Source organism: Arachis ipaensis, chromosome B3 (assembly GCF_059453495.1).
Source record: "Arachis ipaensis isolate K30076 ecotype BB chromosome B3, ASM5945349v1, whole genome shotgun sequence".
Lineage (NCBI taxonomy): Eukaryota > Viridiplantae > Streptophyta > Magnoliopsida > Fabales > Fabaceae > Arachis > Arachis ipaensis.
Genome location: NC_142438.1, coordinates 60,398,958 through 60,417,201, shown reverse-complemented (window position 1 = coordinate 60,417,201; position 18,244 = coordinate 60,398,958). Strand labels below are relative to the sequence as shown.

The 18,244-nt window shown below is 39.6% G+C and overlaps 1 protein-coding gene and 2 non-coding genes across 3 annotated transcripts in view; 1 reads left to right on the top strand and 2 right to left on the bottom strand.

The window, feature by feature from the left end:
* The window catches only part of LOC148570803 (uncharacterized), a 78,173-nt gene extending 60,260 nt beyond the window's left edge, over positions 1-17,913 (top strand). Inside the window, exons 2-4 of the mRNA XM_088507165.1 lie at positions 14,325-14,476; positions 15,317-16,899; positions 17,395-17,913. Of these exons, the coding sequence (XP_088363291.1) occupies positions 14,325-14,476; positions 15,317-16,899; positions 17,395-17,913 (2,254 nt within the window). The remainder of the gene's footprint in view (positions 1-14,324; positions 14,477-15,316; positions 16,900-17,394) is intronic.
* On the bottom strand, positions 2,671-2,778 carry LOC148570805 (small nucleolar RNA R71). The gene has a single exon (XR_015908618.1). It is a non-coding gene; the product is annotated as a small nucleolar RNA R71 (small nucleolar RNA).
* Positions 13,210-13,313, bottom strand: LOC148570804 (small nucleolar RNA R71). The gene has a single exon (XR_015880309.1). It is a non-coding gene; the product is annotated as a small nucleolar RNA R71 (small nucleolar RNA).
* Positions 17,914-18,244: the final 331 nt, after the last annotated feature.

Here is an 18,244-nt window from a genome sequence, read left to right as displayed (position 1 = left end):
GCAAAAGGATCAATGGATTCTATTCCAGTATGATCGAGAACCGACAGATGATTAGCCGTGCCATGACAGAACATTTGGACCTTTTTCACTGAGAGGATGGGATGTAGCCATTGACAACGGTGATGCCCTACATAGAGCTTGCCATGGAAAGGAGTAGGATTGATTGGATGAAGACAGTAGGAAAGCAAAGATCAGAGGAATGAAAGCATCTCTATACGCTTATCTGAAATTCTCACCAATGAATTACATAAGTACCACTATCCTATTTTATATTTTATTTATTTTCATCCACTATAATTTCTTAATACAATTTAATCCGCCTGATTGAGGTTTACAAGGTGACCATAGCTTGCTTCAAGACGACAATCTCCATGGGATCGACCCTTACTCACGTAAGGTTTATTACTTGGACGACCCAGTGCACTTGCTGGTTAGTTGTACGAATTTGTGAAACAGATATAAGATCATGAACATGCGTATTGAGTTTTTAGCGCCGTTACCAAGGAATGGAATGATCATGATTTCGCACACCAAGTTTTCGGCGCAGATGCCGGGATTGTTTGAGTTTGGACAACTGACGATTCATCTTGTTGCTCAGATTAGGTAACTTTCTTTTCGTTTTCTTTTCAAAAAAATTATTTCTTCTTTTTCATTTTTCCCAAAATAATTTTCGAAAACAAACCAAAGATATTTTACAAAATCATGAAATCAAAAATATTTTTTGTGTTTCTTGTTTGAGTCTAGAGTCAAGTTTTAAGTTTGGTGTCAACTGCATCTTTTTAATTTTCCAAAAATTTATTTTTGAAAATTTCATGCATTACATTCTTCATGATCTTCAAGTTGTTCTTGGCCAGTCTTCTTGTTCGATCTTCATATTTTCTTGTTTTGTGTCTTTTCTTGATTTTCATATGCATTTTCAATTTGTTAATGTCTAAAGAATAAAAATTTTTAAGTTTGGTGTCTGGCATGTTTTCTTTTCTTGAAAATTTTTCAAAAATAAGTTCTTGGTGTTTATCTTGACATTCAAAGTGTTCTTGGTGTTCATCTTGACATTCATAGTGTTCTTGCATGCATCACATGTTTTGATCCAAAATTTTCATGCATTGAGTCAATTTTGTGTTTTTCTCTTTCATCATTAAAAATTCAAAAATCAAAAAAATATCTTTCCCTTTTTCACTCATAAATTTTCGAAAATTTGAGTTGACTTTTTCAAAACTTTTTAAAATTTAGTTGTTTCTTATGAGTCAAATCAAATATTCAATTTGAAAATCCTATCTTTTTCAAAATCTTTGTCAAAACTCAAATCTTTTTTTCTCTTATTTATTTTCGAAAATTATAAAAATATTTTTCAAAAATATTTTTCTTAATTCTATCTCATAATTTTCGAAAATATTACTAACAATTAATATGATTGATTCAAAAATATTAAGTTGTTACTTGCCTAGTAAGAAAGATTCAACCTTTAAATTTTAAAATCATATCTTTTTGTTTCTTGTTAGTCAAGTAATCAACTTTAGCTTTAAAAATCAAATCTTTTTAAATTTCTTTTTCAAATCTTTTTCAAATTCAATTTCAAAATCTTTTCTAACTTCTTTCCTAACTTCTTATCTTTTTAAAATAAATTTTAAATCATTTTCAATCAATCTTTTCTTTTTGTTTCAGTCATATCTTATTAAATTTAAATCATATCTTTTTCAAAAACAAATTTTAAATCTTTTCTAATCAATCAATATTATCTTTTTGTTTCAATCATATCTTTTTCAAAACTACCTAACTAATCCTCTCTCTCTTATTTTCGAAAATTCCCTCTCTCCTTTTTCAAAATTCCTTTTTAATTAACTAATTGTTTTAATTTTAATTTAATTTCAACTTTAATTTTTGAAATCTAACTTTCAATTTTAATTTTTATTTTAATTAAATTTCGAAATTCTCTCTCTCATCTCCTTCTATTTATTTATTCATCTACTAACACTTCTCTCCCATCCAAAAATTCGAACACCACCTCCCTCTCTGTGTTCGAGTTTTTCCTCTTGTCTTCTTTACATTACATTCTTTTCTTCTTCTACTCACACAAAGGAACCTCTCTCTACTGAGGCAAAGAGGATCCCTATTATTTTCTGTTTTCTTCTTTTTCATATGAGCAGGAGAAAGGACAAGAACTTTCTTGTTGAAGCAGATCCTGAACCTGAAAGGACTCTGAAAAGGAAACTAAGAGAAGCTAAAATACAACAATCTAGAGACAACCTTACAGGAATTTTTGAACAGGAAGAGGAGATGGCAGCCAAAAATAATAATAATGCAAGGAGGATGCTTGGTGACTTTACTGCACCTAATTCCAATTTACATGGAAGAAGCATCTCCATCCCTACCATTGGAGCAAACAACTTTGAGCTTAAACCTCAATTAGTTTCTCTGATCCAACAGAACTGCAAGTTTCATGGACTTCCATCTGAAGATCCTTTTTAGTGTTTAACTGAATTATTGCAGATCTGTGATACTGTTAAGACCAATGGGGTTGATCCCGAGGTCTACAGGCTTATGCTTTTCCCGTTTGCTGTGAGAGACAGAGCTAGAGTGTGGTTGGACTCTCAACCCAAAGATAGCCTGAACTCTTGGGATAAGCTGGTCACGGCTTTCTTAGCCAAGTTCTTTCCTCCTCAAAAGCTGAGTAAGCTTAGAGTGGATGTTCAAACCTTCAGACAAAAAGAAGGTGAATCCCTCTATGAAGCTTGGGAGAGATATAAGCAACTGACCAAAAAGTGTCCTTCTGACATGCTTTCAGAATGGACCATCCTGGATATATTCTATGATGGTTTGTCTGAATTAGCTAAGATGTCATTGGATACTTCTGCAGGTGGATCCATTCACCTAAAGAAAACGCATGCAGAAGCTTAAAAACTCATTGACATGGTTGCTAACAACCAGTTCATGTACACTTCTGAGAGGAATTCTGGGAGTAATGGGACGCCTCAGAAGAAGGAAGTTCTTGAAATTGATACTCTAAATGCCATACAGGCTCAGAACAAAATATTGACTCAGCAAGTCAATATAATTTCTCAAAGTCTGAATGGAATGCAAGCTGCATCCAACAGTACTCAAGAGGCATCTTCTGAGAAAGAAGTTTATGATCCTGAGAACCCTGCAATAGCAGAGGTAAATTACATGGGTGAACCCTATGGAAACACCTATAATCCTTCATGGAGAAATTACCCAAATCTCTCATGGAAGGATCAACAAAAGCCTCAACAAGGTTTTAATAATGGTGGAAGAAACAGGTTTAGCAAAAGCAAGCCTTTTCCATCATCCACTCAGCAACAGACAGAGAATTCTGAGCAGAATCCATCTAGCTTATCAAATTTAGTCTCTGATCTATCTAAGGCCACTGTGAGTTTCATGAATGAAACAAGATCTTCCATTAGAAATTTGGAAGCACAAGTGGGCCAACTGAGTAAAAGAGTCACTGAAACCCCTCCTAGTACTCTCCCAAGCAATACAGAAGAAAATCCAAAAGGAGAGTTCATGGCCATTGATTTAGCCATCATGGCTGAACCCACAAGAGAGGAGGAGGACATAAATCCCAGTGAGGAAGACCTCCTGGGACGTCCAGTAATCAATAAGGAGTTTCCCTCTGAGGAACCAAAGGAATCTGAGGCTCATCTGGAGACCATAGAGATTCCATTAAACCTCCTTATGCCATTCATGAGCTCTGATGAATATTCTTCTTCTGAAGAGAATGAGGATGTTACTGAAGAGCAAGTTACCAAGTACCTTAGTGCTATCATGAAGCTGAATGCCAAATTATTTGGTAATAAAACTTGGGAAGATGAACTTCCCTTGCTCACCAATGAACTGAGTGATCTGGATCAACTGAGATTGCCTCAGAAGAAACAGGATCCTGGAAAATTCTTAATACCTTGTACCATAGGCACCATGACCTTTAAGAAGGCTCTATGTGACCTTGGGTCAGGGATAAACCTCATGCCACTCTCTGTAATGGAGAAACTGGAAATCCTTGAGGTACAGGCTGCCAATTTCTCATTAGAGATGGTAGACAAATCTATAAAAATGGCTTATGGACTAGTAGAGGACGTGTTAGTAAAGGTTGAAGGCCTTTACATCCCTGTTGATTTCATAATCCTAGACACTGGGAAGGATGAGGATGAATCCATCATCCTTGGAAGACCCTTCCTAGCCACAGCAAGAGCTGTGATTGATGTAGACAGAGGAGAATTGATCCTTCAACTAAATGAGGACAACCTTGTGTTTAAAACTCAAGAATCTCCTTCTGTAACCATGGAGAGGAAGCATGAAAAGCTTCTCTCAGTACAGAGTCAAACAAAGCCCCCACAATCAAACTCTAAGTTTGGTGTTCGGAGGCCTCAGTCAAACTCTAAGTTTAGTGTTGAATCCCCACATCCAAACTCTAAGTTTGGTGTTGGGAATCTATAAAATTGACCTGATCACCTGTGTGGCTCAGTGAGAGCCCACTGTCAAGCTATTGACATTAAAGAAGCGCTTGTTGGGAGGCAACCCAATTTTTATTTATCTAATTTTATTTTTATCTTTATTGTTCTTTCAGGTTTTATTAGGTTCATGATCATGTGGAGTCACAAAATAAATACAAAAATTCAAAAAACAGAATAAAAAACAGCAGAAGAAAAATCACACCCTGGAGGAAGGACTTACTGGCGTTTAAACGCCAGTAAGGAGCATCTGGTTGGCGTTCAACGCCAGAACAGAGCATGGATCTGGCGTTGAACGCACAGAACAAGCAACATCCTGGCGTTTAAACGCCAGGAATACACCCTGAGAAGAGCTGGCACTGAATGCCAGAAACAAGCATGAAGCTGGCGTTCAACGCCAGAAACATGCTGCACATGGGCGTTGAACGCCCAGAATAAGCATCACTTCGGCGTTTAAATGCCAGAAATTCTTGCAAAGGTATTTTGCATGCTTAATTGGTGCAGGGATGTAAATCCTTGACACCTCAGGATCTGTGGACCCCACAGGATCCCCATATACCTCCACTCACCTTCCCTCCTCATAATCCTATATCACCCTTTTTCCAAGAACCCTTCACCAATCACCTCAATCTCTCATCCCTTCTGTTTTCCATTCACCACTCACATCCATACAACCCACCTACCTTCAAAATTCAAAATCTCTTTCCCACCCAATCCCACCCATATAGCCGAATACACGCATCCCTCCATATATTCTTCTCCTTCTTCTATTCTTTCTTCTTTTGCTCGAGGGCGAGAAACATTCTAAGTTTGGTGTGGTAAAAGCATAGCTTTTTTGTTTTTCCATAACCATTGATGGCACCGAAGGCCAGAAAAACCTCTAGAAAGAGGAAAGGGAAGACAAAAGCTTCCACCTTCGAGTCATAGGAAATGAAGAGATTCATCTCAAGGGTCTATAGCTCAGTGGTAGAACATTTGATTGCAAATCAAGAGATCCCTGAGATACCTCAGGGGATACATTTTATTTGATAATCTGAAAAATCATAAAAATGATTCTTGAAGCAAGAAAAAGCAGTGAATACAAAGCTTGCAGAAAAAAATGGCGAAAATAAAAGAAAAAGAAAAAAGAAAAAGCAAGCAGAAAAAGCCAAAAGCTCTTAAAACCAAAAGGCAAGAGCAAAAAGCCAGTGACCCTTAAAACCAAAAGGCAAGGGTAATAAAAAGGATCCAAGGCTTTGAGCATCAGTGGATAGGAGGGCCTAAAGGAATAAAATCCTGGCCTAAGCGGCTAAACCAAGCTGTCCCTAACCATGTGCTTGTGGCGTGAAGGTGTCAAGTGAAAACTTGAGACTGAGCGGTTAAAGTCAAGGTCCAAAGCAAAAGAAGAGTGTGCTTAAGAACCTTGGACACCTCTAATTGGGGACTTTAGCAAAGCTGAGTCACAATCTAAAAAGGTTCACCCAATTATGTGTCTGTGGCATTTATGTATCCGGTGGTAATACTGGAAAACAAAGTGCTTAGGGCCACGGCCAAGACTCATAAAGTAGTTGTGTTCAACAATCAACATACTGAACTAGGAGAATCAATAACACTATCTGAATTCTGAGTTCCTATAGATGCCAAGCATTCTGAACTTCAATGGAGGAAGTGAGATGCCAAAACTATTCAAAAGGCAAAAAGCTACTAGTCCCGCTCATTTAATTGGAGCTAAGTTTCATTGATAGTTTGGAATTTATAGTATATTCTCTTCTTTTTATCCTATTTGATTTTCAGTTGCTTGGGGACAAGCAACAATTTAAGTTTGGTGTTGTGATGAGCGGATAATTTATACGCCTTTTGGCATTGTTTTTACATAGTTTGAGTATGATTTAGTTAGTTTTTAGTATATTTTTATTAGTTTTTAATTAAAATTCACATTTCTGGACTTTACTATGAGTTTGTGTGTTTTTCTGTGATTTCATGTAATTTCTGGCTGAAATTGAGGGACTTAAGCAAAAATCAGATTCAGAGGTTGAAGAAGGACTGCAGATGCTGTTGGATTCTGACCTCCCTACACTCAAAGTGGATTTTCTGGAGCTACAAAACTCCAAATAGTGCGCTTCTAATTGTGTTGGAAAGTAGACATCCAGGGCTTTCCAGAAATATATAATAGTTCATGCTTTGAATAGGGATTGACGACGTAAACTGGTGTTCAACTCCAGTTCCATGCTGCATTCTGGAGTCAAACGCCAGAAACAGGTTGCAAAGTGGAGTTCAACGCCAGAAACAGGCTACAAACTGGCGTTCAACTCCAAGAGAAGCCTCTATACGTGTAAAGCTCAATGCTCAGCCCAAGCACACACCAAGTGGGCCCCGAAAGTGGATTTTTACATCATTTACTCAATTCTGCAAACCCTAGTAACTAGTTTAATATAAATAGGACTTTTTACTATTGTATTAGACATCTTGGGATGTTCATGGGGGCTGGCCATTCGGCCATGCCTGAACCTTTCACTTATGTATTTTTCAACGGTAGAGTTTCTACATACCATAGATTAAGGTGTGGAGCTCTGCTGTTCCTCAAAGATTAATACAAAGTACTACTATTTTTCTATTCAATTCAACTTATTCCGCTTCTAAGATATTCATTCGTACTTCAATATGATGGATGTGATGATCGTGACAGTCATCATCATTCGCAACTTATAAACGCGTGCCTGACAACCACTTTCGTTCTACCTTAGATTGAATGGATATCTCTTAGATATCTAATACAGGGGACCGAGTTTGAGTTATTAGTGTCTTCGTGGCATAAGTTAGAACCCATGGATGGCCATTCCTGAGATCCGGAAAGTCTAAACCTTGTCTGTGGTATTCCGAGTAGGATCTGGGAAGGGATGGCTGTGACGAGCTTTAAACTCGCGAGTGCTGGGCGTAGTGACAGACGCAAAAGGATCAATGGATTCTATTCCAGTATGATCGAGAACCGACAGATGATTAGCCGTGCCGTGACAGAGCATTTGGACCTTTTTCACTGAGAGGATGGGATGTAGCCATTGACAACGGTGATGCCCTACATAGAGCTTGCCATGGAAAGGAGTAGGATTGTTTGGATGAAGACAGCAGGAAAGCAGAGATCAGAGGAACGAAAGCATCTCTATACGCTTATCTGAAATTCTCACCAATGAATTACATAAGTACCACTATCCTATTTTATATTTTATTTATTTTCATCCACTATAATTTCTTAATACAATTTAATCCGCCTGACTGAGATTTACAAGGTGACCATAGCTTGTTTCAAGCCGACAATCTCCGTGGGATCGACCCTTACTCACGTAAGGTTTATTACTTGGACGACCCAGTGCACTTGCTGGTTAGTTGTACGAAGCTATGAAATAAATATAAGATCATGAACGTGCGTATTGAGTTTTTAGCGCCGTTACCAAGGAATGGAATGATCACGATTTCGCACACCAAGAACCTAAAGGAGCAGCAAGAATAATTTGAGTAGGGAGAGGTGCGAAGTGCACTGGATAAAATAGTAGAGCAAGGCAAGTGGCAACAGAGGAACTTGGCTGAATTCAGAAATCTCTATGATGCCAGAACCATATCCAGGAGGCAGTATGACATCAATACACAAGCGAAGCTGAATCACTTGTGTAATGCTGTGGCCGCTCTAAACCCAGGATACCCAACCTTCATGCAAGGAATGGAAGAGCTAAGTGGAAGACAAGAGGAAATCTTAGTCAAACATAAGGAAGATGAAAGGAATTATATGAGGAGGGCAGGATTTTGAAAGCCCAAGGATGCCAAAGCACAAGAAGGTTCCTCCAAGCCAGATGAAGGTGGCTCCTCCCCTTCCAAGAAGAAGGACAAAGGGAAAGGGCCAATGAACTGAAGATGGAGCTGCTCAAGCTTGTTGAGTCCCATGGTTGACACTTTCTAATTTCTGAAATCCTATTTTAAGCTTTTTATTGATTTACTTTTTGAATAAATAATCATGCTAGGATAGTTTATGTTTTATGCTTAGTTTTAATTCCTGTTTGAAGTATTTATGAGTTTTTTTATTACAAGAAAGAAAATGCCATGTATTTCAAGTCTTCATTTCAACATAAATAAAAGTAGAGTTTATCTCCATAAGAGTTACTGTGAGTTGTGCAAAAATAATAAGAGAGACCAAGGCCAAGAGAGATCATCAAACAAACTAAGAAATAAGAAACTAAGTATAGAACCTTGGATGAACTAAAAAGAAAATGAGTCATGGAGAGCAACTAGTCCTAGAAGGTATAACAAGGGAAAGTTAAAGGGTGTTCCTTGAATATCCATAGAACCAAGAGGTAGTAAGAAATAAAGGCCCAAGGCTCTGAGTATCAACTACTGGGATGAAAAAAAAAGAAACACTAAAAAGCTCAAAAAGAATTAAAGATCTTAGTAGATGCTTGTGGTGAAGATGTGTCAAGAAGAGACCTGGGCAAGTAAATTCTTAGGGGTGTCTCAATACCTAGTACCCTAAAACCAACTGGTTTGGGAGTGCTACTTGAAAGCCTAATTAAAGGGTTGTCTTGAGACAAAACACTTAGAGTCGTGGTCAAGAAAGCAAAACAACCCTTACTACTTCAAGGTGACAATCAATAGAGAGGACCCCTAAAGCCTATACCTGAAAGAACCCTCAAGGATCCAAGAGCTTTTCATGACATTAAAACATTCATACATGTGTTCAACACTTAGTTTTACTCTTAGTTGTATTGCAATCATTCAAAGCATAGGCCTCAAGTTATAAATGCTTACTCACATTGATTTGCTTGGGACAAGCAAAGCTTAAGTTTGGTGTTGTGATGACTTGCATCATCTACCCTTCTTTCTTGCATAAAGAAGACCATAAAAGAGCATAAATCTCATTTGATCAGTATAATTCATGCATTATTTGATGAATATTATGGTACACTACTTTGAGATGAGTTGTGCTGAATTTCAGGTGAAGAAGGCATCAAAAATGGGTAGAAGACAAACAAAAAGCTGGGCGTGCAAAACTGCCGTGCCACTTGGGAGTAAACGCCACAAAAATGCACTAGCGTGGCATGCTAGGAGCTAGACGTGGCACGCTAGTACTAAAGTCCAGAGAAGAAGTCCAAGCATGCATGTGGGCGTGGCACGCCAGGGACTGGGCGTGGCACGCTAATACAAAAATCCAGAGAGCAACAATGGAGGACACAAAAGGGGCATGGCACGCCAGGTTGGGCATGACACGCCTAACCCATCAACTACTATGGGCGTGCCACTTGAGCAAAGGGGCGTGGCACGCCAACTCACCATTCCAAGAAGAACCTCCACTATGGCGTGCCACTTGGTATTGAAGGCGTGGCACGCCAGCTCCAAGAAGTCACTTAGGCGTGCCACTTGAGAACCCAAGCGTGGCACGCCAAGCTTGAAGAGTTCACAAATCCATGGGTGTGCCACTTGAACAGCATGGCGTGGAACGCTGGTACAATAATCCAGAGAAGGGGGCTGAAGGCAATTGAAGACTGGGTGTGCCACTTGAAGTCGAAGGCATGGCACGCCAACCTCTCTGATGCCAAGGCATCTTAGGCGAGTTTCACTAGCATTTTTCTGTTAGTTTTAGTTGTTTTATGCACTTTCTTGAGCTTAAAGTAACCAAGAATGGTTAAATGAATAACAAAGCAATGAACCATCCAAACAGTATGATTTTTATGCAAATTTCATGAGTTTTTAGTTATATTACTTGAATGCTATGAATGGAAGATTCTCATGAAAATTTGCAAGACATTGATGCAGTTGTTTGGATGATTTCAGGGAAGAAGAGGCTAGGCAAGGAAGCAACAAAAATCAATAAAGGAAGCTTGAATATCACATGTGGAGTTTAAGTTCCAGTTTAAGCTTAAACTGGAACTTAAACGGCCAAAATCATGAAAGCTGAGAAAAGGGTGAAAGTGGCATTTAACCTCCAGTTTAACCTTAAACTGGAAGTTAAACGCCAGAAATGGGAAATGCACCAGGGAGCCATTTCCACGTTTAAGCTCCAGTTTAACCTTAAACTGGAGCTTAAACGTGTTCGACCAAGTTTTCTCCTCCAAGGTTGCTTTCTCCATTTCCACGTTTAAGCTCCAGTTTAACCTTAAACTGGAGCTTAAACGTGTTCGACCTCTAGGGCTACCTTTCTCCGCTTCCACGTTTAAGCTCCAGTTTAACCTTAAACTGGAGCTTAAACGTGTTCGACACCTCCAGGGCTACCTTTCTCCGCTTCCACGTTTAAGCTCCAGTTTAACCTTAAACTGGAGCTTAAACGTGTTCGACCTCCAGGATGGCTTTCTCTATTTCCACGTTTAAGCTCCAGTTTAACCTTAAACTGGAGCTTAAACGTGTTCGACCTCCAGGGCTGCCTTTCCTATCTCCACGTTTAAGCTTCAGTTTAACCTTAAACTGAAGCTTAAACGTGTTCGACTACGTTACCCTCCAGGGCTGCCTTCTTCCATTTCCACGTTTAAGCTTCAGTTTAACCTTAAACTGAAGCTTAAACGTGCTTCCACAAAAGGCATCACTGGAAGTGTCTGGCGTTTAAGCTGCAGTTTAAGCTTAAACTGCAACTTAAACGCCACTATTGGAAAAAGGTTTCTGGGCCAAAAATATTGCAGTTTAAGTTAGCTTTTGAGCACAAACATTAACTTAAACTTACTCTGGTATGAAACCCAATTGAATATCATGGTTTATGGGATTGGGCCTGAAGGATTGATGAGTCTGGAATTTCAATTTGTTGAGTCATGTGTCATTACTTGATTATCACTAAGTTGGCTCAATGAATGTTACAGAATGTGGATCAGCAGCCTCATCAAGATTATGGATCATAAACCCAAAGCAAAAGGAAAGCAGGGAGAGGCCTCAAAGCCCAAGAAACACAACAGAAGCTCAATATAGAAAGTGTATAAATAGGATAGAATTTAAGTTACGACTACTTGGACCTTTTCATTTTGCTAGTTTTCATACCTTTGTAATTGAACCCAGAGCTATGACTCACTAAACCCCCTTTCATTGGGTTAGGGAGCTCTATTGTAATTCAATGAATCAATAATAGTTTATCTTCTTCTTCAATCTTTTCTCTTGAATTTTGTTAGAAAGCTTCTCGATCTAATTCCATTGGGTAGTTGTCTTGGGAAAGAAACTACCCATAATTGGAATCCTTCGGAACCTTGGGAAAGGAATGGAGGATTCATGCTAGAGAAGCTTTCTCACAGTGAATTGGATTGGGGTTTGGATGGATATTGTGACATGTAATCCTACCAAATTGTGGTTCATGAAACTGTGTGGTATAATCAGTGATCGAGCATCATCTCTTCTTATGAACATTTAAACCAAGGGATTGGGAATTTGTTTGTTTTTAGAGAGAATTGGTGAGCCAAGGGATTGGGATCCAATCATATAAGATTGCCAAGCAAAATTCAATGAACGCATTGGTTGAGGAAGAGATAAACATGTTTTGATTCGGAGATCTCAATATCTCCTATAACCCAATGAATTCCCCATCTCCGATTTCCACTTTCTCTTTACATTCTGCAACTCAATTCATGCAATCACCCCCATTCCCTTTTAATTTCAGCAATTTGGCTTCTGCTCTTTAATTCATGCAATTTAAGATTCCGCCATTTCAATTTCTTGCCATTTACGTTTCCCGCCAATTTTACATTCCGCAATTCTCATCTAATTCTTTATTCCGCTCAACTAGACACACTTCTAATCCGAATTGCTCATTCAACCAATCCTTGTGGGATTCGACCTCACTCTATTGTGAGTTTTTACTTGACGATAACCGGTGCACTTGCCGGAAGGAATTTTGCCGATCGTGCAATTTCCTAAATCGTGGCATAACTAGTTTATGCGCATCAAGTTTATGGCGCCGTTGCCGGGGATTGGTTTTCGATTGACAATTCTCCAATTGGAAGTTAACTAGATTGAGCATTTTTTTTTTGCTTTGTTAATTCAGTTCAAGTTATTTGTTGAATTTTAATTTCTGCACTCTGTTACATGCTTTCTTTCTTTATGCCTTTAAATTCAAGCAACTAACTCACTGACTCACTAACTATTTGAATTAATTCCTCAACTGCTCTAACCATACTCTTCCATTAACCAAGAGTATTTTACTTGTTTGTTGCCTGTGCTGTGTTCTTGTATGACAGGTAGGAGAGGAGAGACATCAACTCCTCCATATACCGAACCAGAGAGGACCCTTCATAGACTTAGAAGGGAAGCAAGAGGGAAGAGAGTACTGGGAGAAGAAGAATCTGAAGGAGAATCTGAGGACAATTTTGAGGAAGCTCTAGATCTCAACATGGAAAGAGAAGTTCATAACCATGGGAGAGCTGATGGAAACAATGCCATTCCCGAGAGGAGGGTTCTTGGTTCATACATAAACCCAACATCTGGGAATTGTGGTAGCAGCATTCAGAAACCACCCATTCAGGCCAACAATTTTGAGCTCAAACCACAGCTAATATCACTTGTGGAGAATCATTGTTCATTTGGTGGGAGTGCTAATGAAGACCCAAACCAACATCTCACAAAATTCCTGAGAATTTGCGACACTGTGAAGTCTAATGGAGTCCAGGAAGATGCCTATAAACTGCTTTTGTTCCCATTTTCACTTAGGGACAAGGCAGCTAAGTGGCTGGAATCATTCCCAAGGGGGAGCCTAACAACATGGGACGAGGTGGAAAGCAAGTTTCTGGCACGTTTCTACCCCCCACAAAAGGTCAATAGGCTTCGATCTGAGGTTCAGACTTTTAGACAACAAGATGGTGAAACTCTCTACGAGGCATGGAAGAGGTTCAAGGATTTGACAAGGAAATGCCCACCAGACATGTTCCATGACTGGGTGCAATTGCATATTTTCTATGATGGACTTTCTTATGAATCAAGGAAGGCTGTGGACCATTCATCAGGAGGTTCATTGAACAGGAAAAAGACTGTGGAAGAAGCCATTGAAGTGATTGAGGCAGTGGCTGAGAATGAGTACTACTATGCATCAGAGAGACACAACACTAAGGGAGTCATGGAGCTGAACCATGTTGATACAATTCTAGCCCAAAACAAGGTGTTTGCCAAGCAACTAGCAGAGCTCACCAGGAAATTAGAAACAAAGCAAGTGGCTGCAATACACACACAAGATCAAGAGGAAGAAAGCACTGAAGGAGGTGATTGGGAAGAGGCCAATTATGTAGGAAATCAACAAAGGCAACCATATGATCCACATTCCAACACTTACAACCCAGGCTGGAAAAACCACCCAAACTTTGGGTGGGGAAACCAGCAAAACCAACATAACAAGTCCACATACCAAAACCCCAACCAAAGATCATACCAAGCCACACAAAACACTTACTCCCAACCATCATATCAAGGCCAAAATAATCGACCTACCCAACCTAATCCGAACCAACAATTTCAAGATCAATTAAACAGGATAGAAGGAATGCTTGCAACCATGGGTCAAGACATAACCGAATTGAAAGCTTTTAAGGAAGAAGTAATTTCCAACTTGCAAAACCAAGGAGCTGCCATCCAGAAGTTAGAAAATCAAATTGGGTATTTGTATAAGCAAATCCCTGGGCCAAGTGTTTCTCATGCTGCCAAGGCTATTGCAAGGGAAGAATGTAAAGCCATAACCCTCAGAAGTGGAAAAAAGCTAAAGGAGATCTCAAGTGAACCCACAGAGGATGAAGCAAAGGAAAATGTGAGAGACAAGGAACAGGGACAATCCTTTACACCGTCTGCAACAAGAGAAAAAGAAAAAGAGGTCCTGAAGCCGTATACACCCAAAGTACCATATCCTCAACGTTTGATGAAAGGTGAAAAGGATGGCCAATTCTCCAGATTTTTGGAGATTTTCAAGAAGCTTCAAATCAACATTCCATTTGCTGAGGCAATAGAGCAAATGCCACTCTATGCAAAATTCTTAAAGGAATTAATGACCAAAAAGAGAAGCTGGAGAAATGAGGAAACTGTGTTGTTGACTGAAGAATGCAGTGCCATCATTCAACACAAATTGCCTCAGAAACTGAAGGATCCAGGCAGTTTTCAAATCCCCTGCATCATAGGAGAAGTCATGGTGGAGAAGGCCTTGTGTGACTTAGGGGCCAGTATCAATTTGATGTCTCTAACAATGATGAGAAGAATGGAGATTGAGGAAGCCAAACCAACAAGAATGGCCCTCCAATTGGCAGATCGAACCTTTAAATTCCCTCTTGGGATAGTTGAGGATTTGTTGGTAAAAGTGGGAGATTTCATATTCCCTGCCGATTTTGTGGTATTAGATATGGAGGAAGAAGCCAAAGCTTCAATAATTCTGGGAAGACCCTTCCTGGCTACTGCAAGAGCCATCATAGATGTCCAAAAGGGTGAGCTCATTCTTAGACTGCATGATGAGCAATTGGTGTTTAACGTATTCAAGGCAATGAGCTATCCATCAGAATCACTAAAGGAATGCATGAGGGTGGATGTAGTGGACATTACAGTACAAGAAACCTTTGAGGAAACAACAAAGGAAGTGGCAGAGGAGGAGTTCACCAAGGATATTGAAGATAGTGACATCAAGGCTGCTGAAACAACCATGCCAAGCATGCCAGATAGAGTGAAAGAAGAGAAGGAAGCACCAAAACCTGAGCTCAAAGCATTGCCCCCTAATCTCAAGTATGCATACTTGGGTAGTAATGAGAGCTATCCTGTTATCATTAGCGCTGCCCTGAGCCAAGAACAAGAAGAAAAATTGATCAATGTGCTACAAACTCATCAAGACGCCATTGGATGGACCCTAGCTGATTTGAAGGGGATAAGTTCATCCATATGCATGCATAAAATCTTGTTAGAAGAGGATGCTAGACCCTACATTCAAGCTCAGAGAAGATTGAATCCCGTCATGAAAGAAGTGGTACAAAAGGAGGTCATGAAGTTATGGCAGGCAGGGGTAATCTACCCCATTTCTGATAGCCCATGGGTTAGTCCCATCCATGTAGTGCCCAAGAAAGGTGGCATAACTGTGGTGCCAAATGAGAGGAACGAACTCATACCCACAAGAACTGTCACTGGGTGGAGGATGTGCATAGACTACAGGAAGCTTAATGAAGCCACCAGAAAAGATCATTTCCCACTCCCATTCATGGATCAGATGCTTGAAAGGCTTGCAGGACATGCTTACTATTGCTTTCTGGATGGATACTCAGGCTATAATCAGATAGTAGTTGATCCTAGAGATCAAGAGAAAACATCATTTGTTTGTCCATATGGAGTTTTTGCTTATAGACGCATGCCCTTTGGATTGTGTAATGCACCTGCCACTTTCCAAAGATGCATGATGTCCATCTTTTCGGACATGATTGAAAAATTTATTGAGGTTTTCATGGATGATTTTTCTGTGTTTGGAGATTCTTTTCCTAGCTGCCTACACCACCTTGCCTTGGTGCTTAAGAGATGCCAAGAGACCAACCTAGTATTAAACTGGGAAAAGTGTCATTTCATGGTCACAGAAGGAATAGTCCTTGGCCACAAAATCTCGAATAGAGGCATTGAGGTGGACAGAGCTAAGGTGGAACTCATTGAAAAATTACCTCCACCAAGTAATGTCAAGGCAATTAGAAGTTTTTTGGGACACGCTGGCTTTTACAGAAGGTTTATTAGAGTCTTTTCTAAAATAGCCAAACCTTTGAGTAACTTGCTCGTCTCTGATACACCCTTTGTATTTGATAAAAATTGCATGATAGCCTATGAACTTTTGAAGCAAAAACTTTCCTCTACACCTATCATTGCCCCACCTGATTGGAACTTACCTTTTGAACTGATGTGTGATGCATCAAACCTTGCTGTTGGGGCAGTGTTAGGACAAAGGAAAGACAATTTGATACATGTGATTTATTATGCCAGTAAAGTCTTGAATGATAACCAAAGGAATTACACAACCACTGAAAAAGAACTCTTGGCAATAGTCTTTGCATTTGACAAATTTAGATCTTATCTCATTGGATCTAAAGTCATTATTTTCACTGATCATTCAGCTTTAAAATACTTACTTGCTAAACAAGAATCCAAACCAAGACTTATTAGATGGGTTCTTTTGTTGCAGGAATTTGACATTGAAATCAAAGACAAGAAGGGTGTAGAGAACAAGGTGGCAGACCATTTATCAAGGATACCATGTGAAGAAGGAAGCGCACAAAGCACACATATAAATGAGTGCTTTCCTGATGAACAACTCATGGTAATTCACAAAGCACCCTGGTTTGCAGACATAGCGAACTTCAAGGCGACTGGGAGTTTGCCGTTGGAATTTAACAAGCATCAAAGGAAGAAATTGGTAAATGATGCCAAATACTTCATCTGGGACGAACCATACTTGTTCAAAAAATGTTCGGATGGCATACTCAGAAGATGCATATCAGAGGAAGAAGGAAGGGAAGTCTTATGGGACTGCCATGGCTCCACTTATGGAGGACATTTTGTAGGAGAAAGAACAGCAGCTAAGGTGTTGCAGTGTGGTTTTTATTGGCCCACTATCTTCAAAGATGCAAAGGAACTAGTGAAGCACTGCCATGAATGCCAGAAAGCGGGGAACCTGCCAAGAAGAAATGAAATGCCACAACAATTCATTCTGGAACTTGAATTGTTTGATGTATGGGGGATAGATTTCATGGGACCCTTCCCCACCTCATACTCAAATAATTACATCCTTGTGGCAGTAGACTATGTCTCCAAATGGGTTGAAGCAATAGCAACTCCAACCAATGATAATAAGGTAGTCATGAATTTCCTCAGAAAACACATTTTTTGCCGTTTTGGGGTTCCAAGAACAATCATCAGTGATGGAGGAAGCCACTTCTGCAACAAACCATTAGAGGCATTGCTTCTAAAATATGGAGTCAAACACAAGGTAGCCACACCATACCATCCACAGACAAGTGGGCAAGCCGAAATATCTAATAGGGAACTCAAAAGAATCCTGGAAAAGACTGTGGGAACTTCAAGGAAGGACTGGTCGATTAAGCTAGATGATGCTCTTTGGGCATATAGGACAGCTTTCAAGACACCAATTGGAATGTCTCCTTACCAACTAGTATATGGAAAAGCTTGCCATTTGCCACTGGAGTTGGAGCACAAGGCATTCTGGGCCTTGAAACTCTTGAACTTGGACAGCAAAGCTGCTGGAGAAAGAAGGATGTTGCAAATTCAAGAGTTGGAAGAATTCAGAGCTGAAGCTTATGAGAATGCCAAAATTTACAAAGAAAGAGCAAAGAAGAAGCATGACAGCAACATAGCCCCAAGGAAATTTGAGGAGGGACAAAAAGTATTGCTCTACAATTCTAGGCTGAAGCTATTTCCAGGGAAGCTAAAATCAAGGTGGTCTGGACCATTCCTTATCACCAAAGTCTCCCAATATGGACAAATAGAAATCATGGAAGAAAAGTCACAATGAACCTTCACGGTGAATGGTCAAAGACTCAAACATTACTTGGGAGATGTGGAGGAGAAGGACAAAGTTAAATATCACCTCAACTGAGGCAGCTGACCGTCAAGCTAATGACGTTAAAGAAGCGCTTGTTGGGAGGCAACCCAACCTGAGGTAATACTACCTTGCTGTTTCTTTTATTTGTTTCAATAAAAAGGTGAAGTAGTTTCTGTGCATTGCAAGGAATTAAGTTTGGTGTTTCACACCAAACAATGAATTCGTGGATCAATAATTCAAAGGGGAATGTGTGACTCCAAGTTTGGTGTTCCACCACACAGATTAACTGAACACAACAACC